The sequence below is a fragment of the Talpa europaea genome (assembly GCF_964194135.1).
Source record: "Talpa europaea genome assembly, chromosome: 3".
In the NCBI taxonomy this organism is placed as follows: Eukaryota; Metazoa; Chordata; class Mammalia; order Eulipotyphla; family Talpidae; genus Talpa; species Talpa europaea.
In genome coordinates, this window is record NC_140069.1 from 151087766 (window position 1) to 151110432 (window position 22667).

General features: G+C 68.4%; 1 protein-coding gene across 1 annotated transcript; it reads left to right on the forward strand.

Annotated features, from left to right (window-relative positions):
- Window positions 1–4301: 4301 nt before the first annotated feature.
- On the forward strand, window positions 4302–16048 carry DNAJB6 (DnaJ heat shock protein family (Hsp40) member B6; the record flags this gene model as incomplete). The annotated part of the gene is made up of 7 exons (XM_084229347.1): window positions 4302–4366; window positions 6352–6461; window positions 7726–7785; window positions 8449–8559; window positions 14336–14467; window positions 15474–15615; window positions 15943–16048. The coding sequence occupies 7 exons, from the start codon at window positions 4302–4304 to the stop codon at window positions 16046–16048; spliced, it is 726 nt and encodes a 241-aa protein (XP_084085473.1).
- Window positions 16049–22667: the final 6619 nt, after the last annotated feature.

Here is a 22667-nt window from a genome sequence, read left to right on the forward strand (position 1 = left end):
CAGACGAACCAAAGACACTGCTGAGGGGAGCAGTGGGCGGCAGGAGAGGTCTGTGCGCCATGTGGGACCTTTGCCGGCGGCCGGGGATTGAACCGGCGCTGCAGAGGCTGCGGGCAGCTTCACAGCCCAGCGCTCAGCCGCTGCGCCACCGGGGAGGCCTGTCCTGGATTCTTCTAAATGTTTTTCTTGAGAATCGGCAGGGACCTTGCTCACGCTGGGGGTGTGGGGTGCCGTGCATGTGGCAGGTGGTCACCACGGCTCTGCTGGCCAACGCACCCACGTTCAGGGGTGCCTTAGTAGTCAGTTCTGGGCATCCCGTCCCCAAGCTGCAGCTGGAGGCCGCGCTGCCGAGCCAGCTCCACTTGTGTGGCTGTGCGTCCCCCCTTCCCCGCAGGCCCCCCACAGCGCGTGCACATTTTGTCTACCTCTCTGGCGCTCAGGTGAGCTTCGATGCCGCTGACCTCCGTGACTTGGCTCTCAAAGTCCTAACGCCGAAGGTCGCTGCGTTTGGAGGAGGAGGTGCGGTGGTGGTTTGGTCAGCGGGACTAGGCTGACCGGGGCTTCCCACAGCGGTCGCATGACATGCCTGGGTCTGCTCTGCGGGGCTGGCGTGGGGCAGCACCGCGTCTCCGTGGAAAGAAAGAAGGGTGGTGATTCCGTCTCTTCCCTCACAGCAGGCGATGCGGAGGCGGTTCTGCTCTTCCAGCTCCGTCCGCACCGGCGGTTGCTGTCAGCCCGCCCCAGGCCGGCCTGGCTGTCCCGGCTCTTCCCTGTCCTCGCCGCGTGGTGATTGGACACCTGACCTTTAGATTTATTTTATTTATTTACTCACAGGAGAGCTGGGGCGCAGGCCAGAGGTGCGGGGGGTGAGAGGACTCCCCAGAGACAGAGTGGGGAGCAGAACAGGGGGATCCACTGAAACCCACTGCTGAGGGGAGCAGCGGGGAGACAGGAGAGTCTGCTGCGCCCTGCGGGTAGCTCCTTGGTTGGGGATGGAACTCGTGCTGCAGAGGCTGCCGACAGACAGCTTCACAGGCTGAGACTTAATTTGCTTTGTTTTGTTGTTTTTGTTTTTGTGGAGCCTCACCAGCAGCCGGGGATTGAACTGGCGCTGCGGGCAGCCTCGCGACCTAGCCCTGCCCCAGGCTGAGACTTAATTAACCCCTGCGCCAGCCAGGAGGCGCCCGTCACCACCCCCGACTTAAGCTGCCTGTCTTCAGGGTACCTCTACCTGAAGCTTCGTAAGTGAGCTTTCAATGCACCCGTCTGCTGTCTGCCACTGCCTAGAGCCTTCTGTTCACAGTCAAGCGCCCTGGGCCCTCTGCTGGCGGGAAGACGGTTCTCCAGCTGTCGCGCCTCCTGTCCTGAGGCCGCACCCCCACATGGAAGTCCCCTGTGTGACTTGCTGTGGCCCTTTTTTAAAGTTTTGGGTCTCCTTTGTTCATTTTTTTTTTAAACATTCATTTATTTATTCACACAAGCACTGGGTACAGTCAGCAGCGCGGGAGGGTGAGAGAATTCACCAGAGCCAGAGCGGGGAGCAGAGCAGGCAGAAGGACCGAAGGACACTGCTGAGGGGAGCAGCAGATGCAGCAGGAGAGGTCTGCGCGCCATGCGGGACCCTCCTCCGGTGGCCGGGGAGCAGCCGGGGATCGAACCGGCACCGCAGAGGCCGCGGGCAGCTTTGCAACCCAGCGCTCAACCGCTGCGCCACCGGGGAGACCCTGTTCGCTTGTTTATTGGGGTGGTTTGGTTTCCGACACTGTATGTCATTCAGAAGTACAGGGTCACCCCTTCAGGCATCGCTGCCACGTGCTGTTGAGGCGATGCCTCAACTGCCACGTGCTGTTGCTGGTGTCTGAGGCGACAGCCACCCCCCTGCAGGGAGTGGTGCTCACGTCATGTGGTCAGTGCCCCGTCGACCCAGCACTGCCCTCGCTCAGCCGTCTGGGGTTGGCGAGCGCGTCTGTTTCCTGCTCAGCTGCCCCAAGGCTGGCGGAGTAGATGGGAGACCCGGACCTCGGCGCCACCTCCCCGTTCGCCGGGAGGAAGCGCGGTGACAAGACGATCACAGTCAGGTGTCGGGGGGCCGGAGCCGGAGGCCAGCGTGGCAGGTGAGACCAATGGGGCACCCCGTGAACTTCCCTGCCTGGAGGGCCCCGGGTGGCCCGTGGGGGCAGCACGGAGGTGAGACAATGACCCAGACTCGGAGCTCGGGCTCAGCCGTGTTCCTGGGGTGTTGGCTGGGAGAGCTGACACGCCGATGCTGCGGCCTCGTTCTTTTGGGCTGTCCCCAGAGCTTCGTGCTGGGCTCTGGTGGCCGCTCGGCGGGACCCAGCCTCGTTCTCCGGCGGACCTGCGAGGTGACGCGGGCCGCGGTCACCTGGCGCGGGAGGAGTGGCTGCGAGCCGGCCGTGGTGGTGGCGGGCAGCTGTGCGGCAGGCCGGGGGGCAGCCGGGGCCGGGGGGCTGCAGCGGGGCCCGGAGCGGCCGTTGCCATGCTCCTGTGCGGCGGGTGCTGGCGCTGCGGACGCTGGTCGCGCCGCGGAGGCCCCAATCTGGGGCGCCGAAGGGCCGTCTTCCCCCTGGAGCCGCGGGGGGCTCCCTCCCGAGCCACGCTGGGCTGGGGAGGCCGTGGGTCTCCCTCCCCCGGTGGGCGCCGTCCCCCGTCTTTTGAGGGCCTCGGGCCGGCTGCGCTTCGTGCCTTTTGTCCTGCGGGCGGCAGACGTCACCGCGGTCGCGGCGTGTGTGGAGCCGCCGCTGGACTCCCTCCCGTCGCCCCCGTGCCCAGCCGGGCCTGCCTGTCCGCCAGCTTCCCCCTCTCGCGGGACGTGGGCCTCGGCTCACCTTGCACCTTTCCTGCCCCGGCGGGTCATCTCCCCCGGCCCCCCGCCCCGCCCTGGGAGCTGGGGTGGGGGCGCAGCCGGCGTGGAGGCCGTGCTGTGTGTGGCCGCGCCTGCCGGTGTCAGCCCCTGGGCTGTGGGAGGCGGGTCCTGCGGCCCTTGGGTGCAGCTGCCGGCTGGAGCGAAGCGGGGAGGGGCTGAGGTGCCACGGGCACGCCGGGGCGCTGGTGTCCGTGTCTGTGGAGCCCTGTCGTGGAGAGTGGGTGCTAGAGGAAGGCCTGCTGTGGGGGCGGGGCGAGGAGGGGTCTGCCCTGGTCCCGGCTGGGCCGTGCCCGCGGGTCGGCGGCCCTCGGTGGTGTCCAGAGAGCCCCGCTGGGCTGGGGCCGCTGCAGGACGGTGCTTGCGTTGTGGGCGCGGCCTCGGCCCTGGCTTCCCGGGCACTCACGGGGTAGGTGACGCAGCCGCGCGCTCTGGGTGGGGGGAGGGCGTCCCTCCTGGCCATGGCGTCCGTGAGGCCGCCTGTGCTGGGCAGAGCGGTTGGATGTGAAAATCGACGCGGGGTGTCGCTGGGGGCTGCGGGAGGCCGGCTTCAGGTTTGCGCGTGGGGCTGCGGTTCTGCGCGGGGCCAGGGGGGCTGGCGTGGGCGGCGTTTTGGTCTCCGGCTTCTAAAGCGACGTGGCTGGTTCCGTTTGGAGGCGCGTCCTCAGGCATCCCACGCGGGCCGCAGCTCGTGGCGCTCCCGTAGGGTCCGGAGCGGGCCGCCTCCTGGGGGTGGAAATAGGGCCGCTTTCCCCAGCGGCCTGCACAGCGGGGCCCTCACCCGCCGCTGGGGGGCCGGTCCACTCTCCGCGGCCCGGGCGGCCGCATCGGCAGGCGGCTTCTCGCTGGCGGGACCGAAGGGCCGCCGCGCTGCCTCTGGCGGGTGGAGATGGGCTTGAAGCCGGCCTGCACCCAGGCGTTCCCGTCCCTTCCCGGGACGTGCGCAGGCCCTGCTGGTCCTGCTGAGCTACCGCTGGGGTGTCCGCGTGGCCCCCACGCAGACCTCGGGGCAGGCATGGAGCGTCCATGCCAGTGGCTCACAGTCTTGCCCAATGCCTGGCAGGAGCGCGCCAAGGGGCAGGGATGCTGACCGGAGCACCCCGAGAAACAGGATCCTCACAGTGGGGCTGTCAGCTGGTGGTCAAGTGGGCAGCGAGTCTCTGCCTCACAGTCACCTGTCAGTTTTATTTAGCGTGGACTATTATTAGGCTGCTTCAGGGCCACTTGCTCTGTATCGAGAAGGGCGTGAGGGCACGAGTCTTGGAATCAGTTCCTGGACAGGCCCCAGCCCCACGGGCTAGTGGTTAGTGCTGAGGTGAGCTGCCCCGCCCCCGTGCCCACCCCGCTTGGCCCTCACCCCTGGCAGGCGGCTGCTGACCGTGACTTGTCATTGCAGGACTCGCCCCAGCAGCCAGCGACCATGGTGGACTACTACGAAGTTCTGGGCGTGCAGAGGCAGGCCTCGCCCGAGGACATCAAGAAGGCGTAAGTCTCTGCGCGCGCAGTGCTGCCGCGAGCCGGCCGGTGTCTGGCTGGCGTGCCTGCGCGAGGGCTGGTGACTCAGCGCCGCAGGCTGTGGCCGTCGCCGGTTAACGTGAACTCGAGACGGGAGAGGCCATCAGCCCCCGTGACCTGCCCGGGCCCACTGGTCGTTTGGGGATCGACCGGCCAGTCGGGTTCCTGTTGCTTTGCCTTGGGGCTCTGGTGCCATTGCTGCTGCAGGGGCCAGAGCCACGCTGAGGGGGAAGGTGGGCCCCGCGGCACGTGGGCAGTGAACTTGAGGTGGCATTGGCTGGTGTGCTGGGGGGGGGGGCACCTTGCCTGGGGCGTCCACTTGGACTGTCCCGCCTGTGCCAGTGCAGCTGCTGTCAGGCCGCTGCCCCTTCTGCCTGCATCTTGGCCACGGGGCAGCCTCTGCTGCGGCTGGGAGCGGGAGCTGGGCGGTTCGTCGACTTGCAGTGACTCGTGGGGGCAGCCCGGCTGGGCTGCGCGGCTGCTCAGAGCGGCGCTGCTAGTCAGCACGTCCGCAGGAGCTGGAAGGTGGGCCCGGCGTGTGCAGAGAGAGGGCACGCGGCCGGGCGGTGGGGCCTGCAGGTGCAGAGGAGGGAGCAGCAGGAAGGATGGTTCGCCTGAGGGTGCCGACCAAGTCCTCGGCTGGGGCAGACTGGCAGCAGCTGGACGGCCTCGGCTGCGAGACTGAGTGGGCGCAACCTGCTCAGGCATGACCGGGCAGGCCAAGGATGTGCCTCTGGGTTTTGTCACCCGTGGGCCGGGTCTGAGCATCCCCACCCACGGCCGGGAAGCGCGCGGGGCACGTTGGCCACGGCATCGGGCGCTGCGTGCTCGCTGCTGGGGGCCGTCAGGAGGGGTCTGCCTTCCCGTTGCTGTGTCTCCTGGTGACTCTGAAGCGGGAGCTCAGATGTGCTGTTCCCTTGGAAGAGGCTGAGTTTCCCTAGTGGGTGCCGACGTAGACGAGGGCCCACCCCGGCTCCCCGTGAGCAGGCTGTGGCCCGGCAGACCCTGCTGTGGGCAGTCCTTGCACACCCTTGCCTGGGCCCGGACGGGCGTGCTGCTCCCTGCCCGGCACGCCCGTGGTCCTGCCCGTGCTGGCTGCGCAGCCCCCTCCCCCTGGGGCCGCTGGGGCCGGGCCTGGGCTGGAGGCCAGCGTGAAACCGCGGCACTTGACGCCACGTCTTGGGTTTCTGAAACCGCCAGCGTCTTTTCCAGAAGCTGGGCATCGAGGCGGCTGGGCTTGCTCGCATTTCCTCCTTTCACCCGCGTCCTGGCGCGGACCTGCTCTCTCCTGCTGGGCTTCCGCGCAGCCTTCCGAAGGCGCGTCCGGGCCACGGTGACGCAGTCGGGCCTGCCTGGGAGCGGGCTCCGGCTCGGCGGGGCGGGCGCGTTAGGTGTAGGGGCTTGGAGAGAGCGCTGCGGTTAGAGTGCCCCGCGCAGGCTTACCTCAGCGCCGTGGCGCCTGTTGCGGGGTGCTCTGGCTAGCCTGACTTGGGGGGGCCTGGGGGGGCCCACCCGTCCCTCTGCAGCACATGCCTGTCTAACTGCTTGTGTGTTGCTGTTTAGAGGAGGTGCTGTGTGTCCTGCTCGCTCTCTAAGAGCACGTGACCGTTGCCTTCCTTGGGGCCTGGGAGCCGGGGCGGCTTCGTGGGAGGCGCTGGGGAGGTTGGCTCTTCGGGCCGGGGGCCTCACTGTCACTCAAGGGCTCAGTTGTGAGAAACTCCGTCCGGGGGTGAGGACACAGGACCAGGCACCTGAGTCTGAAACCACCGAGACTCCCGCGAGGCCTGCTCGGCCACCGCGCCCTTCTTTGCGTGCGCTTAGCCCTGGCCCGTGAGCCCCCGCCACCTCGCAGACACGTGGGCTTTTCCGTCTCTAGGTGGCTGATGCTGTGCTCCTGGGTGGTGCCTGCGGTGTGGAGTCGGGGTGTGGTCAGCACCCTCCTTCCTCTCTTCCAGGTACCGGAAGCTTGCGCTGAAGTGGCACCCAGATAAAAACCCTGACAATAAAGAAGAAGCAGAGAGAAAATTCAAACAAGTAGCTGAGGCTTACGAGGTGCTATCAGACGGTGAGTCGGCCTCCGCAGCGCGGCGGCTTGGGCTAGGCTGGCTGAGGGGGGCCTTTCCTCAAGGACAGGGCCCCTGCGGGATGGACCCACGGTCCTGCTTCAGCAGCTGGCGAGTGGGTTGCTCTAGCGCTGGAAAGGACTCGCTTCATCTCGGGAAACAGGGAATGAAGCCTGTGGGCCGACGGCAGGTTCTCCCGCCCCAGGGCGGGCACTCGGGGAAGGGCCACTGTGGGCTGGGGCAGCCAGCAGCCTCCTGGGGCGGAGGAGACGGGCGTGCGGGGCCTGGGATGGAGAGAGCAGGGTGGACCTTGCTGGGAAACTGGGAGCTGTGGACGGCCCTGGCCGAGAAGCAGTGCCAAGGCACGGGCACCGGGAAGGTCAGACGCGGCGCCAGGGCGCTCGCTGTGCTGTGTCTCTCTGGGTTAGGCCGATGTTGAGGACATTTGTGACCCTGGGGTGAGAGCCGATGGGCACCCCAGCTGCAGGGTTGCGGCCGCCCCCTCCCGCCTCACCTCTGCCCCCTGCTCGCCGGCTGCGGACGAAGCCCGTCCCGTGCTGGCCTCTGAGCGGGCGTCCCTGCCTTGGGCCATCGGTGAGGTTTTCCGGCTGGACTGGCACCGCGCCGTGGGCCTGGTCACCTGTCTGCCGGTGGCCCAGCTCTGGGTTGCAGAGCGTGCGAGGAGGCCGTCTGAGCTCATGGGGTCACACGCCCCCAAGAGGCCGGTTCTTTTTTTTAGTTTTCGATTTTCCAGGTGCTCCTGGAACAGTAGCCCCAGTTGGGCTGCTGGGGTCCCCCTTCACAGGTCCACGACCCCCGTCTCTCACCACATGAGGCCTTGTGGGGCCGTGTCAGGCGCTGGGTGTGTCAGGAGCCTCTGAGCAGCCGCGGTGCAGCCCCGGCCTCCGGAGGGTCAGAGGCGATGGCGCCTCCCGGCGGGCCAGGCCCTAGGTCTGCTCAACCCGCGCCCTCCCCTTCCGCACACCTCGCCCCGGGGGCTTTGGAGCAGGAAACGCATTTCCCGCTGCCTGCGTGATGTGCATTGGGTGCCGGTGAGCTGCTCTGTGTCTGGTCGCCAGGCTCGGGGAGCTGCTGCGCTCCGCAGGGGCGAGATGCCCGGGCTTCGCCGCCTCCCCGTGGGTGTGCCGGCCTGACTCCTCGGAGTCCAGGGGTGCCGCGGCCGGTTCTTCGGCTCGCAACTTGGGAAATGAGCTTTAAGGGGGCAAGAACTTGGGTCTTTCCTGACCTTTCTCCTTCTGTTCGTAGCTAAGAAGCGGGACATCTATGACAAGTACGGCAAGGAGGGCCTGAACGGCGGAGGCGGAGGTGTGTGTGCTGCGCTGCCGGGCGGGGCGGGGCGGGGAGGGCCCTCCGGGACGCTTCTGCAGGCGCGGGCTGGGGCTGTGTGGGGAGGGCACGGCACGTTGGGGGCGTGAAGGAGGTAGTAGCACTTTTGTGAAACTAGAATGCGTCCGGTGACTGGCTTTACATAGGCGTCACGACCTTCCCGCAACAACACGTGGAGAGTCTGTGCCTGAAGGTCCATTCCCGCCTAGTGCCGGCACCTCCTGGGGGACGAGGAGACATTTAGCTCAAAAACCTCGAGCATGCGCCTCGTGGCAAGCCCTGGGCGGGTGCTTGCGTGGACGGCCTGCAGTGGCCCGTCCCGCCGCCTCCTCCGTGGGTCCTGGGGGTGGGCGCCCGCCCCGGCCCTAGATCCGCCGGTGACCGTGCTGTGCTCGGGTCGTGTAAACTTACCGCGCGGGGACGTTGAGAAGCTGTCCAGGAACCTGCTGGGCGCAGACACGGAGTTCAGGATTTACAGCTTCCGTCAAGATTGGCCTCGTCTTTGGTTTTAGACGCTCGGGTTTACAAAATCTTTTTTTTTTTTTTTTTTTTGGCGAGCTTCCCGTGACGCCCCATCGTCAGGCAGTTGCCTGGAAACGCGGCATTCACAAGGCGATTCGTAAACTCTGCTTGCTTGTGCAGGAGGAAGCCACTTCGACAGCCCGTTTGAGTTTGGCTTCACATTCCGTAACCCGGATGACGTCTTCAGGGAATTTTTTGGCGGCAGGGACCCGTTCTCATTCGACTTCTTCGGTAAGTCCTTTGCCTCCCCCACCAGCGGCCGCTGGCGCTGCTCCCGCAGCCGCCCGCCCTCCCGGAGGTGTCCCGCGGCCACGGCGCGCACGCCCACACAGAGGCTTTCGCACGGTCCGCCACGTGTGGCCTCGGCCCTCTCCGCAAGGCTGGGGCTCCGTGTGGGCTGCGGTCGGACGTGCAGCTCTGCCAAGACGGAGCCCGGGCCGTGCTGGAACGGCTCTTGGAGTTCGCAGCAGCGGGTGGCCTTTGAGGACCTGGCGCTGCTGCCCTTGCCCCATTGACAGCCGGGTCGACAGCCGGGTGTGACCTGTGACGTGAGGACGGCCGGTGCCCTCCCGCCGCTGCCCCGGTCCCAGCGTCAGGTCCCGCGTGTCTGGACTCGGGCCAAGTCGGCGCTCAAGGTGGCGTCTCCCTGGGGTGTTGTCAGGTGCAGGGTGTGACTCGGCAGCCAGGTGCATCTGTGTTTCACTACGTGGGCGCACCCTGTGTTAACCCCTTGTTAAGAGGCCACGCGAGACCACTGCAGCCCCTCGGGGAAGAAGCAGCAACTCTGGCTACAAGTAACGGGGAAGCGAGCAGACTCCTGCCCTCTGGGGCGCAAAGAGGAACGCTCACCCCCGCGCTGGTAGATACGGAGTGCGGATGGGAGCAGAGGCCGCCCGCTGTGGTCTGCTCGCTCAGAGAGTGGCTCCGGGAGGGCGGCTCCAGCGCGGACTTGTGCTCCCACCCACAGGTCTGGCAGCAGAAACAAATAGGGTATTTCCAGTCGGGGCACAGACAAGACTGACTGTGACCTCGTGAGACCTTGTTTCACCTGCCGCCCTGCACGTCACAGGCCTGGGAAGGGCTCCTGGCGCGTGACATGCTCCCCCCACACCGGCTTTCACGTGGGCGGCAGCGTAGTGTGAGGACACGACAGCTTGACCCCCTTGCCTGTCATGAAAGGCACTTTCGTGTCTCATCACAGCCTCCAGCGTGGTCTGGAGGTTTTGCTTTTGGGGCGCAGGGCAGAGTTGGGTGAAATCCTCTTTGTGGAATGCCTGCGCCTCCTGGGGCCAGGCCAGGAGGACACAACCTGTGGCCGCTGGGCCTCGGGTCCCGGCACGGGCGGCCAGCAAGGCTGGGGGCTGACTGTGAGCACCAGGATGGGCCTCCTAAATTACTCTTAGGCTCTGACGGGAATTTATTTATTTTATTTTTATTTTTTTAAATAAGGCGTTATTTTTTTTTTTTTTTATATAGAGGCATGTTTTTATTTATTTATGTATTTGTTTGTTTTGTTTATACAAGCACTGGGCACAGTCAGAAGCGCGGGAGGGTGAGAGAATTCACCAGAGCCAGAGCGGGGAGCAGAGCAGGCAGAAGGACCGAAGGACACTGCTGAGGGGAGCAGCGGGCGGCAGGAGAGGTCTGCGCGCCATGTGGGACCCTCCTCCGGTGGCCGGGGAGCAGCCGGGGATCGAACCGGCGCCGCAGAGGCCGCGGGCAGCTCCGCAACCCAGCGCTCAACCGCTGCGCCACCGGGGAGGCCCTCTGACGGGATTTTAAAGGGAGAGTAACAGGAAATACCCGGTAGTGGTTGAAGCGTAGCCAGGTGTTGGATTTTGGGGGGAGGCCCGATGGCCGGCTTGGCGTCCTCGCTGAACATGGATTTCCTTGAGCAGTTCTCCCCGGGATGTGGGGGATCCTGACCTCCTCACTCAGACCTTTTAACTCGCAGGGCTCGTGTGGAGGGAGACGTGTCGGGTGCCTGCGCCTTCTTGAGGGCTGCAGGCGTGAGCACAGGCTTGGGTGCTCCTGCCTTCCACGCAAAGCCCCCCACCCCGGCTTGCGCGTGACGCCTCTCACCCACCCTCGCAGGTGTGCTGGGGGACTTCCGCTTCCAGGCGCTCAGGATTTACACGCAGGAAAGGCAGCTGCTCCACGGCTACTACCTGTATGAGGTGACGGTGGAGCCCGCGGGCAGCGCGTCCAGCGTGGACTCGCGTGAGTGCAGGCTGGGCTCCGCCGCGTGCTGCTCGGGCCCCTGTCCCAGCAAGGGCTTGTCTTCAAGCTGACTGCATGGCCCGCGGTGGCCCTGTTCTGGCTGGAAGAAGCAGTCCAGAGCCTCCGGAGACCGTTGCGGCCTTTTCATTTCTTAGCCCGTACGGCCCATGTTGCCGTCAGCCTCCCCGCAGCGGCCTTGCGAGCCAGAGAGCCGGGGGAGTAGAGCGGGACTCGCCGGGCACGGAGGAGGTGCGGGAGGGACGAGCTCCTCCCAGAGAGGGTGTCCAGGGAGGCCCTCTGCCCAGCACTGCATGTGGCCCTGGAGGGAGGGCCGGGCCGTTTGCCCACTCACGGGAGATCCGCGAGGCCCGCTGAGCCAAAGTTCTTTAATGAGCCAGGCAGACGGAACCAGCTTTTGGAGGAAAGTTGGGTGGAAAAATCAGGGAGTGGAGGCTGTGCTCACACGGGGCCGCGCGGGGCAGCCCTCGTGTCCCGGGGCGCTCGCCCAGGGCCTCCTCGCTGGGGCCTGTGTTCCCTCACGGGGCTCTTGCCTTGGAGGCCTCCGTGAGGGAACAGGGCCTTGCGGCGGAGTCGCGGTGCAGACGCAGGGACGGCAGCCGGCCGGAGGAGGCGCAGGCGCGGTCTCGGCCCGTCTCAGCCCCCCGTGAGCCGGTTGCTTTGCTCCTCAGGCTTGGAGGAGGTGGCCGGCGAGGACCTGGAGCCGGGTGAGGAGCTAGAGCAGCCCGGCTGTGAGGACAGCCCGAGCGAGGCGAGCAGCGAGGCGCCGGGCGTGGTGTCCAGCGAGGAGCTCGAGCTGTTCAGTGAGGACGAGCCGAGCGAGGCCGGTAGCCAGGGCCAGGGCGAGCCCCCCAGTGAGGAGCTGGAGGGGGTGTCCAGCGAGGACGGGGCCAGCCTGGGGGACGGGGACGGGCTCAGCGAGGACTGCGAGGAGCTGCTGAGTGAGGAGGAGCCTGGCGGGCAGGAGCCCGGGTGCTGCTGGCCCCATGGGGGGGCCCGAGACCTGTCTGGGCACAGCCCCCCTGCGCGGCGTCGGAATAAAGAGTTTCTTCTCCCCTGGCTCAGGCTGTGCTTGGTCAGAGGTGCCTGAGAGACGCGGGGCTGCGGTGTCCCGGCCACACCAGACTCTGGCCGTGGTGCCCTCTGCGGGAGCCCACCTGGCACGAGCGGGCGGCGGGCGCGGCGCGCGCTGTGGTGAGGCCCATGGTGGCCTGGGCCGTGCATTGCTGGCCCCTGCGGGCCCGTCTGCCCACTGTCCCTCTCGGGAGACTGGGTTAGGTCCCGCCCCCGCGGGCCCTTAACCAGATCAACCTCGAAGACCTTGTTCCCGCCACGCAGCCAGCGGCCGGGGAGCCAGGCCTCCACGGCCGTCGCGCTCGCCACAGCCTGTCTGAGGGGAAGCAGCAGATTTCTTAGAAGCAGCAGGTTTGTAACGGGAAGAGGAGCGTTCCTAAGAGCGTAGACGTTCTGAGAGGAAGCGGCAGTTTGAACCGGGCGCTGGGCAGTTAGGCGTGACGGGGCGCAGCCCCACGTGCGCCCGCAGCAGCCACCTTGCTGAGGAGCCGCGGGCGGCCCGGAGACGCCAGAGCCAGGGGGCCGGGCGTGTTGTGAGCCTGCGCGGCCCTGGAGCAGTGGGCATGTGAGTACCGCGTCGGGGCAGGGCGGGAGGCGCGCCGGCCAGGTTTTCCTGGAGAGCCTCAGGTGTGGGCACCGTTGGAGAACTTCTGGGACGTGGCGCCGGCGTCATCTAAGGTCCAGGCTGGTAAATGGCGGTGGCGGCTTCGCGAGTGATTCTCCGCTGTTCCGGCTGTGATGCGAAGGGTCGTCCCGGGCGCGATGGGCTTGGTGCTCCCGCCCCCCAGCTGGCGCCCAGGAACGGGCACCTGGAGCTCCGGGAGCCCTCAGCGGCCCTTACCCGGCCGGTGGCCGGGGGGCTGTGCTGGGTCCTGGCACCGTGGGCCTCCCCCTCCGTACCTCCTTCTGAGGGCCTTGGCCCCTGCAGCAGGCGCGCCCCCTCAGGGGAGTGTGTCCGGCTCCCTCACCAGGCCGGGCAGCCGCGGGAGGGGCGGCCAGGCAGGTGATGATAGCGGCAAGAGGCGGGGGCTCGGCACCCCGGCCCACCTGGCGCTGTTGCCACCGCGGGATGCCTTTCTGAGGCCCCAGCTGGGCACGGCCTCTTTCGGAGGATTGGATCCAGGCTCTGCTGCGGGTCCTTGGCGGGGAGAGGCGTGTGCGCGTGCAGCTCCCCGGTGTCACCAGAGGCACGTTTCGTGGCGCAGGGTGGTGTGCGCTTGTGGGCCGAGGCTTTCCGCGCGCTTGCTGTCAGCGCAGGGGTGCCGGGCACTGGCCCGCCAGGGGCAGGTGCTCCTCGCCCGCCCCCCAGGCGGGCCCGGCGCTCGGGCTGTGCTGTGGATTGGCTCCTGTTGGTGTTCACGCTGTCCCTGCTGCGCGGGTGGTTTCCCGCTCCTGAACGCGTGGGCGGCCGTGTTGTAAGGGCCCGTCGTGGGAGTGTGTCGTTCTGGTCTCGTCCACGTCTCAGCTCCCCGGCACGCTCGGGCTGCAGGGCGGCGGGCCCTGAAGCCGAAAGGCCGCGTGCAGTGTGTCAGAAGTGCCCGCGGCGCTGTCCGCACTTGCTGGGAGGCGCATTTCCGCCCCGTGTCCCTGCTGCCGGGCAAGCCGGGAGTAAGCAGCTGGCAGCGGCGGGCACCCCCTTCCTCTGATTACATGTTCCCCTGGACCCTCAGGCTTCTGTGCTGGCCGCAAGCGTGCAGGAAACTTACGTGATAATAACATTTCTTTCTAAGGGCCAGAGGTGAGGGGGGGAGAGGACCCCCCCCCCCGAGACAGTGGGGAGCAGAACAGGCAGATCCACTGCCGAGGGGCGCGGTGGGGAGACAGGAGAGGTCTGCTGCGCCCCGGCCGGGGATCCAGCTCAGGCCACGGGGGCTGCAGACGGCTTGACAGGCTGAGACTCAGCCCCTGCGCCCCCGGGAGGCCGACTTTTGTCACCTCTGTGTTCAGATTCTGCCAGGTCTCCGTGAGTGCCTGAAGCTGTCACTAGATGACAAGCCTCCACGGACAATGCCACGCCTCGTGGGTTCCTGCTGGCCTGGGGAGCGCGGCTGCTGGCAGCTATGCGGGCCGGGGCTCTTGGACGCCACCCGGCCACGGGCCGGCCTCGCTTTTTTTTTTTTTTTTTTTTTTAGTTTTTTTAAAGATTTGATTTATTTATGCACACAAGAGCTGGGTGGGGTACAGGCTAGAGATGCGGGGGGGGTGAGAGGATACCCCAGAGACAGTGGGGGACAGAACAGGCGGATCCACTGAAATCCAGGGCTGAGGGGAGCAGCGGGGAGACAGGAGAGTCTGCTGTGCCAGGTGGGAGCTCCCTGGGCGGCCGGGGGTGGAGCGCGTGCCACAGAGGCTGCAGACAGCTTCACGGGTTGCGTGTTGACATCAGCCGTGTGGATCGCAAGAGGCGTCGGTGCAGGTCTGGGGCCAAACTTCCCTGCTGTGGGGCTTTGCACCTTCCCGGCAGCCCCGGGACAGCCTCGGGACAGCCTCGGGGGCGCCGTCTGACAGGGCTTCCAGGAGCAGCGGAGTTGGAGGCCCTGGACTCTCCCTGAGCTTTCAGACAGCTGGGCGCCCCCGGGCGTGACTGCGGGAAGGCTGCCGTTTCTGAAGGGACGCGGCTCGACCAGGCTTCAGCCCGGCCTCCTTGGGAAGCAGACGCGCGTGACGATGACTCGGTGCCTCTGTTTGTTTCTAGAGGACCCATTCGAAGACTTCTTTGGGAACCGTCGGGGCCCCCGTGGGAGCAGGAGCCGGGGCACGGGCTCCTTCTTCTCTGCTTTCGGAGGGTTTCCAGCTTTCGGAGGCGGATTTCCTTCTTTTGACACAGGTACTGACCCCGCGTTCTGGCTTCACTGCGCGCCGCTCAGCCGGCCCTCGGTCTGGGCAGAGACCTCTGCCGAGCGGCCTGCGCTTCCCACCCCCCCCACCCCCCATGAGCGCCGTGCCCGGAGACCCGCTTCCCCGCTCACTGCTGCCACGTGTCCCTTCCCACAGCGCCAGCTGGGCGAGTGTGCTGCTCGGCGCGGGGGGCGGGGGGGAACCCCTGAGGCAGCCCCCCTCCTGGCAGCCGGTCTGGCGCGGGCACAGGCTGTGGTGTTGGGCTGCAGCAGCCCCGGGCACCCTCCCTGGTGTGGCCGGCCTTCTGGAAGCAGTCCAGCCTTGGGCTCTCGCACCGGAGAAACACGGTGATGGAGGGTCGAGCACCACACCCCTTCTGGTGTGTCCCCACACCCCTGTCCTCGCCCCTTGATCGGCCCGCAGCGCAGAGGCAGTTTCTGAGGTGGTGTCCCCCAGCACAGCCCTCAGATGCCACGGCCCCCGCTGAAGGGGGGCCGCTGGCGGGAGAGGCGAGCAGAGCTGGTTGGAGACACAACAAGAGAACCTTGTCAGGAGACCCTGGGCTCACGGACTGGACACGCGCGGCCACAGAGCGCCTTATGCTTCCACACTGCCTGCTGCCAGCAGCGTCTGCGTGCGCCGGCCGCTCGGCCTGCAGCGTCCCGAGGAATGTGGGGTCGTGGGGCGTGGGAAGCAGGTCTGGCTCCCTCCATGTCCGTGGAGCCCATCAGGGCGCAGCGGAGAGTTGGTGCTGGTTTCATGTGCCTGTTCTGGAGCCGCCACGCACCCTGGGGGGCTCACTGTGCGGGTTGTGGAGGCCGGGGTGTGCGAGCGCCCCACAGACTGTGGGCCCTCCGCTTGCAGAGGGTCAGCGGAGATCGCCTCCCTAGACGTGGTGCCTGGTTCTGGCTCCAGCCCACTTCGGAGTGGTCTTGGGACGTGCTTGCTCCAGTGGCCGCGGCGGGCGGGTCTGACCGCGCACGCTGTCCCCGCAGGGTTCACCTCCTTCGGCTCCCTGGGCCACGGGGGCCTCACGTCCTTCTCATCCACGTCGTTCGGTGGCAGCGGGATGGGCTCCTTCAAGTCCATATCAACATCCACCAAGATCGTCAACGGAAGGAAGATCACCACCAAGAGGTACCGCGTCCCCCGCGCTTCAGACGCTGGCGGCAGCCCCTGCGGCCGTGGGGTGCGGGCGGGCGGGCGGGCGGGGCTGTGACCGCGGCCTTGTCCCCGGCCCGCGCTTGATGCTGCGGGGGGGGGGGGGGGGGGCGGGGACAGTCTTGCACACAGCCGACTCCAGGCGTGTGTGACGCCGTGTGCGCTCTGGGGACAGCGCCCGGCAGCTGTGGAGCGGCTCCTCCGCGCGTGGCGTCAGAGCGGGGAGCCGCGTCCTTTCCACGGCACGCGCACCGCCTGTGTGGTCGCTTCAGGCCGGTTGTCTGACGGGGACTTTGCCCGCAGGATCGTGGAGAACGGCCAGGAGCGGGTGGAGGTGGAGGAGGACGGCCAGCTCAAGTCCCTGACGGTGAACGGTAAGGAGCAGCTGCTGCGCTTGGATAGCAAGTAGCCGCCGCCCGCCGAGCCGCAGGAGCGGTGTCCGGAAGAGCCCCGACGAGCCGCTTCCGCGCCCCCGCACCTAACCCGAGTGTTCACGGACGGCTCGCCGGGGCTGCCGCTGGACATAGACTTTTGAGTTTATTGTCGGGACCACGTCGTAGGACCATTATTTTGTCTTTAAGATTGTTGTAAATCTCTGTATGCACTTTGCTTTTTTATTAAACGTAATCCAAAGTGGCCGTGACTCTTTCGTACACTAACACCAGCACGGACCTGCTTCCCATTGTGTGTGAAACGTGGCCCAGCCGTGGCGCCTGCTGTGACGTGACGCTGCCCGGGGCTCGTCCCCAGGGCGGTTGCGGTTTTTCTCAGTGTTTAGATATTAACACGTTAACGGTGACACACTTCCGGGTTCTCCGCGCGGAGGATGTTTTCTAGTTGTGCATGAACGCTGGCGGTTTCGTTTTGACAATTGTTTAAACGTGTAATGTTAAGCTTAGGTTTAAAAAGTTGGTAAACTGGGTCTTTGTCATTTGCTTAAAAAAAATAAATGCGAATGTGTTTGGTGCATTCTTTCCCGGCGGGCCGTGCGGCTCCCGCGCGTGTGCCTGTGACTCTGTGCCCGCCCCGCCCGCCTGCACGCCGGCCGGGCCCGCCTTGCTGCGAGTCCTGGAGGCCTGGCGCGTCCAGGCCCGGCCACCGGGGCTCCGCCGTCGCACGTCACGGAGCGCGCGAGGGACGATGGCCGGCCCCGTCCCCCTGAGTGAGCGCCTGGCCCTTCTGCGCCGCTGCGCGGTGGCCGAGGACGGCGTGTGCTGCCGCAGCCCTCCGGCCACGGGGACGGCCCTGGGGAAGTGCTGGGGGGCGGGCAGGAGGATTTCGTTGGCGAGCTGGGGTGCCCCTCCCTGTGCCTTCCTGTCCGGATAGACTGGGGGTGGGGACCCCAAGGAGCGGGCGTTGCTGAGCCTCACAGGGTGCGACCAGGAGTGCCAGAACCCGGTACGGGAAGCCGTGGACACGCTCCCAGACCTGCCGGCGCTGTGGGCCCTCGGGCGGGGGGGATCGGGCGGCCCCGTGATTGCCCGCACGCGGCAGGGAGGGCACCGCGCCCTTGTCCTGACAAGGACCCTGAGCTATCGCCTCGTGGATGGCGTCCTGTGGAGCGGGCCGGGGTGCCGGTGTCTTCCCCTGCCCCTTGGCTTCTTTCCAGGGGGCACCGCACGGGGCCCCGGGGGCAGGGCTGGGAAGGGTTGGAGGGGGCTCCAGCTGTGGACGGCCTGCTGGCTGACGTGATACCCTTGGGTGGGCGTCCTGAGGGGAGAGCAGGTGCACGAGCGAGCGCTGCCTTGGCGTGTCCCTTGGCGAGAGGGCGCCTTTGAGCTGGCAGCTGGCAGCATGAGCGTTTCATGGGCGCTCCGGGCTCCAAAAGTCGCCCCCTAAACTTGCTTTCTGTTCACCCTTCCTGCCGGAAGCGGAGTGTGGGTCCGGGGCACCCGGGCTGGGGGCGTGTGTCAGTCCCCTGGAAGGAGATGGTGGCCGGGGGAGATTGGACATCTGGAGCCCTGGCCGGAGCCCCGTCTGCTGGTCCCCCCCACCGCCCCGTTGGGCTGATCAGCTCAGCTCTGGCGCTCCCTGCGGTGGGGCCGGTGCAGGGCGGGCCCGAGGCAGGGGTCTGGGCGGGGGCGCCGCTGCCACTGGCCAGGCCCTGTCTAGTCGGCTGGTTCCTTGGGGGCGAGGACCCCTGGGGGCCGCGTCTTGGCCGGCACCTTCCAGACTGGACCTGGAGAGCCGCCTGACTGGCCGCGCGCACCCTCCTCGGGGCGCGCTCGGTTCACGCGGTTGTGTTTCTCGTGCGCAGGGGCCCCCGGGGCTCCGGACTCGGCTGGGGTGCCCTCTGCTGTGGCTGCGCAGCCGCTTTGACGCCACTGGCCCATCCAGGAATGGGGCGGGCGTCGTGGCTGCCGTTTCTGCAGGTCTCAGGCCCGGGGTGGTTCGGTCCATTTGTGCTGAGGACGCCATCGCTGGGTCGAGGCCCAGTCAGGTGCGCACAGGCCTGAGTTTGTTGCCCTTCGGGGTCTTCCGAAGACCCCTCTGGGGCCCGGCCACCCTGCTGTGGGCCTCGGGCAGGAGGCCTCATCCCTGCTGCGTCCTGGCGCGTGGCGCAGGCGTCTTCTGTGGGTGTCAAGGAGCCCCCGTGTGCCCCTCGCCCGTGCCCGGCGCCCAGCTTGTCCCGGTGCCTTGGCCCCATGGCCGCCCCCCCCCCCACCCCGGGCTGCTGTGCGGCTCGGGCAGCGGCCCGCCTGCGGCGGTGCTGCCTCCATGAGCCGCCGCGCAGATCCGCATGGCCCAGCCCCGCGGGCGGGGGTGGACTCCGCACCCGCCCTCCCCGCGTCGGGACGCTCCGCGCAGGCCCGGAGCGCGCTGGCTCCTGCCCGTGGGGGAGGGCGGGGGGCAGGCGCGGCGTGTGCTCCCCTTGTCCTGCGGCCGGAGCCCGGGGTGTCCCGTCCTCCGCTGCCCGCGCGCCTCGCCAGCGGGGCCGCGGGGCTCGGGTGTGCGGCCCGCGTGAGGCTGCCCCTTTGTTTCCCCCCAACTTTTTTTTCATTTACTATTTACTTGTGCAGGCAGGAGCTGGCGTACGGGCCCCGGCCCGAGGTGGCGGGGGTGAGAGCCTTCCCCCGAGACAGTTGCCCCAACTTTCTTACTTTCATGGCTGAGGCGGCCGTGGCTCTTCTGAGGTCGTCGAGTGCGGCTCTGAGACCGTGCCCGTCCTCCACGCGCGCCCCGGGCCAGGCTGGCAGGCGGCAGCGGATGGGCGGAGGCCGTGCCGGGGCCGCCGGAGAACCGTCTCAAACGCTCGCTGTCGCGTGCCGCGGGTTGGGGGTGCTCGCGAATGCTTCGTGCTGTGGGGACTGGAACTTGGCCCATCTCGACCCCCCTCCCCCATGCGCCCGGGGGTGGGGGCAGGAGGCCTCTGCACCTGTGGCTGGGGTCAGGCGGGTTCTCGCGCAGAGGCCGCTGGTCCACGGGGTGCCCTAGAGGCTGCGGAGCTGGGCCGAGAAGAAGGCGCCTGTCGGGCGGGAAGGGGCTGGTGCTGTCCTGGGGGCCGGCCCCGCAGCTGGCTGTGGCGCCTGGTGCTCGGGGCCAGCGGCTGGGCTGTGTGGCTCGGCCGGGGGGCGCTTTCTGATTCTCTGCAACTTTTCACGCCTGGGTCTTTGATCTCCTTGGAGTGTCTGTGCTGAGGCTGGGCTCTCCCAGACTCTCTGCGGGGCGGGTGGCTGCAGTCTCTTCGGGAGATCTTGCACTCCAGGGGTTCGGTCTCAGGAGCCTGGACTGCAGCGGCCCCCCCGCCCCCGCCCCCGGGCCAGGCCCCCACACCTGCTTTCTGGCTCGCTCTGACCCTGACTCCACCGCGCTCCCCCGCTGCCCGCAGGCTGTGCTTGCGCGTGATTGGCTGCTGCAAGCCGGGGGCCTGGCCTGCGGGCTGGGTCACCCGGTCCTGCTGCAGGGCCTGTCTGGGCAGCGGCCTCTCAGTTCCATATCCGGTCGGCCCCTGGTGGTCTCCGTCCCCAGCGTGTGCCCCGGCTGGTGCCTGCAGCCCGGAGCCCCCACGTTCCGCTCCGCGTCAGGGCTGCCTCCTGAAATAGCGGCTCTGCCCACTCCCGGGACTGCACCGACACCTGCGAGCCTGTCGGGGTGCCGAGTACCCGGGGCCCGCGGGGCCTGGTGCCCAGGGCCTCCTGGGCCAGGCCGGGCAGTGGGCGCAGGCAGGTGGGCGGCCTTCCCACTCAGTGCCACCCATTCAGCTGGGCTTGGTCACTGCACCCTGGGACGCGACGAAGACTTGGTCTGGGCAGGTGGTTGCCAGCGGGCAGCAGAGAACAGGGCCCCTGGGGGGCGGGGCCTCTCGTGGGCAGCGCCGGCCACTTCCAGTCCCGTAGCATCGCTGCCCTGTCCAGGGAGCCCGGAGGTTGCACGTGGAGGACGCGGCTGGTGTCAGACCCTCAAGGGGGGTCCCCGGGGGTGGCACGGAGCGGGGTGCCTGCGCAGGGTCTGTGTCCCACCAAACGGCCGTTTATCCCATCGGGCTGCGGTGCGCCCCTCGGCGCGGGCTCCGCTGCGGCTCAGGCCCGGGTCTCCTGGGGGGGTCCTTGCCCTACGCGCCGGTGCTGCGCTCTGCCCCCAGCGCCCCTCCTGGACGTGCCCCCCGGGGAGGCCGCTGTCCGGACGGTGGGCCTGCCCCGCGCGGTAGACTGGGCTCGTGCCTTGGCGGGGCTGTCCGGGCTGCTGGGGGCGGCAGCGGCCCGGCGTCTGACCACCCCCTCGCTCCTCCGGGCCCAGGTGGGCGCCGTCAGGGGCTGGCCGGGAGGGGCCCCACACACCCCCCGCCAGGCCTGCGCGCCCCCAGGCCGCCACACTGCCTTCCGGGCCGGGCCGGCCTCGGCCTCCCGGGGCTTGCTTGCCGGTCCCAGAGCCCGTGGGGCTGCTCTGGGCGGTTTGCGCTGCCCGAAGCCGCCCTCCCGCGCTGTGGGGTTGTGAGTCGCCGGGGATGGGCCTCGCCCCCAGGAGGAAGGAAGGTGGCCGCCGAGGCGCCTGGCCTCCATGGCGAGCGGCAGCCGCGCGCGCGGGGCCCGCCGGGATGAGCCTCTCCCGCTGCCCGGGCTGGCGCTGGCTCGGCACGTGGCGCTCTCCTGGGCGCGGGGCAGCCCGGCTGTCCTGCGCGCGTCCGGCCGCCGCGTCTCCCCAGGAGGAGGCCTCGGGACCGCGGCTCCAGGCCCTGGCGCTTCCGCAGCTGACAAGCCCGCGGGTGGAGGCGGGAGGCGGGTCGGCGGCCGGCTGCTTTGGCCCGGCGTCCGGGCCGGCCTGCTGGCCACGGCGGGCTTTGGGCTTTGGCCTGTGGTCCCTCCGCCCATTCCGCTGCCGCTCCCCGGTCCCGGCGGCCAGCGGGGCAAAGCTGACCAGCGAGCCAGGGCCGCGTCCTCCAGGAGGGCCTCCTAGCTGAGTGGTTCGAGTCTGGCATCTGAGGGGCGCTCCCCTCTGGGCAGGAGTCCCCACTGGGGCGCCCCCTCACCCCCTGCCACCGCCCAGTCTGAAGGCCCTTGGGGGTGCCGTGTCCCCAGTGTGCATTGGGCCCAGGCGACACAGGGCAGCACCGAGGGCGGCCTGCACTGCCCCAGGCGCTGGCCGCTGTCCTGCCTGAGGCCGGGCCGGGGCCGGGGGGCCAGCGGGGCCGCGTGAAGGCGGCTTCCTGCCCCTGCCCCTGCCCCTGCCCCACGGCTGCTGCTTTTCTCCATTGGGAGGGGCTGGGCTCGGTCCGGAGCCAAAGCAGATTCCTTTGCCCCCCGCCTCCTTGGGACCCGGCCGTCCAGGCTTTGGGGTGCGTGGTGGCCAGGTACTCAGTGCTACGAGGGTGTGGGGGGGACATTTCCAGCACCCCTTCCCCCGTCCCACGAGGAGAGGCTTTGCCCACGGCCGCGGAGGGCCCCGGGGCCCGTTCGCGGCCATCTGCCCAGCCGGCAGGACGAGGCCTGCATCCCCGGGCCAGGGGCGTGGTGCGGTGGCACCGCTGGGGCCGTCCCCCTCGCCGTGTCCGGCCGCTCCTGGCGCCTGCTCTCTTGGGGCTCCGAGCCCACGGCGCGGGTGGGGCGAGCGGCTGGCATTGGGGCCCTTCCCAGCCGAGGCCACATGGTGTTGGTGCCACTGGCGCAGGGCGCTCGAGGGTGGTGGCCGCCCCCAGAGACGCAACCCGGACAGCGGGGCCAGGGGGTCTGACCCCCCATCTCCTTCCCTGTCTTCCTGCTGCTCGAGACACTGAAGTTCCCTGGGCGACTTGCGGGGGGGGGCGGGTCCCGCAGACCAGGCCGTCACGGTCACAGTGTCCTCCTCGAGGGCCTGCCGTGGTGCGCAGGGCAGCGACCCAGGCGCCCGCGCCAGCCGGGTCCTCCTGCTGAGAGGGTTCATGGCGGACTCCGGCATCGGCTCCCCGGCCCCTCCCGCTGCGAGCCCAGCGTGGGCTGGGAGGGGAAGCTCCCGGGAGCCGGGGCCAGAAGGCGTGTGGGCAGGTGAGCGGCCGGGGTGGAGCTGACCACGGGCCCCTGAGGAGAGAAGCCCGGTGCCCCCCACGGTGCCCGCTGGAGTGTGGGGACAGCGGGGCCGGCGCCCGGCTCTGCTGGACCGGTTTTCTGCTTTTGGTGTTTTCTTCAGACGCCAAGTGCAGCCTCCTGGGGGCTGTTCTCTAAACTGCAGTCGGGCTGGGGGCCGAGAGCTAGTGTGGCTGCGCCTCCGGGGGCAGGCGGGGCCGTGCAGGCAGAGCTGACCGCACCCCGTGTCCCAGGCCGGCCTTTCTTAGCCGGACGCTCGCCTGCGTGGCCGAGCGCTGCACCGGAGCGCCCCGGAGACGTGCCCCCTGGTGGGCTTCGGACGTGTGAGCCGACCCCACCCTGAGCGGGACGGAGGCCGTAGGGTGCCCTCTGGCCCATGGGGGGCTCTGGGCCCACGGTGGGGGCTCCAGGCCCATGGGGGTATCCAGGCCCATAGTGGGGGGTCTCGGGCCCGCAGGGGTGTACAGGCCTACGGGGGGCGCCTGGGGTCCCTCCCGCCTGCCTGCCCACGCAGAGCCGCTGCGCCTCGGG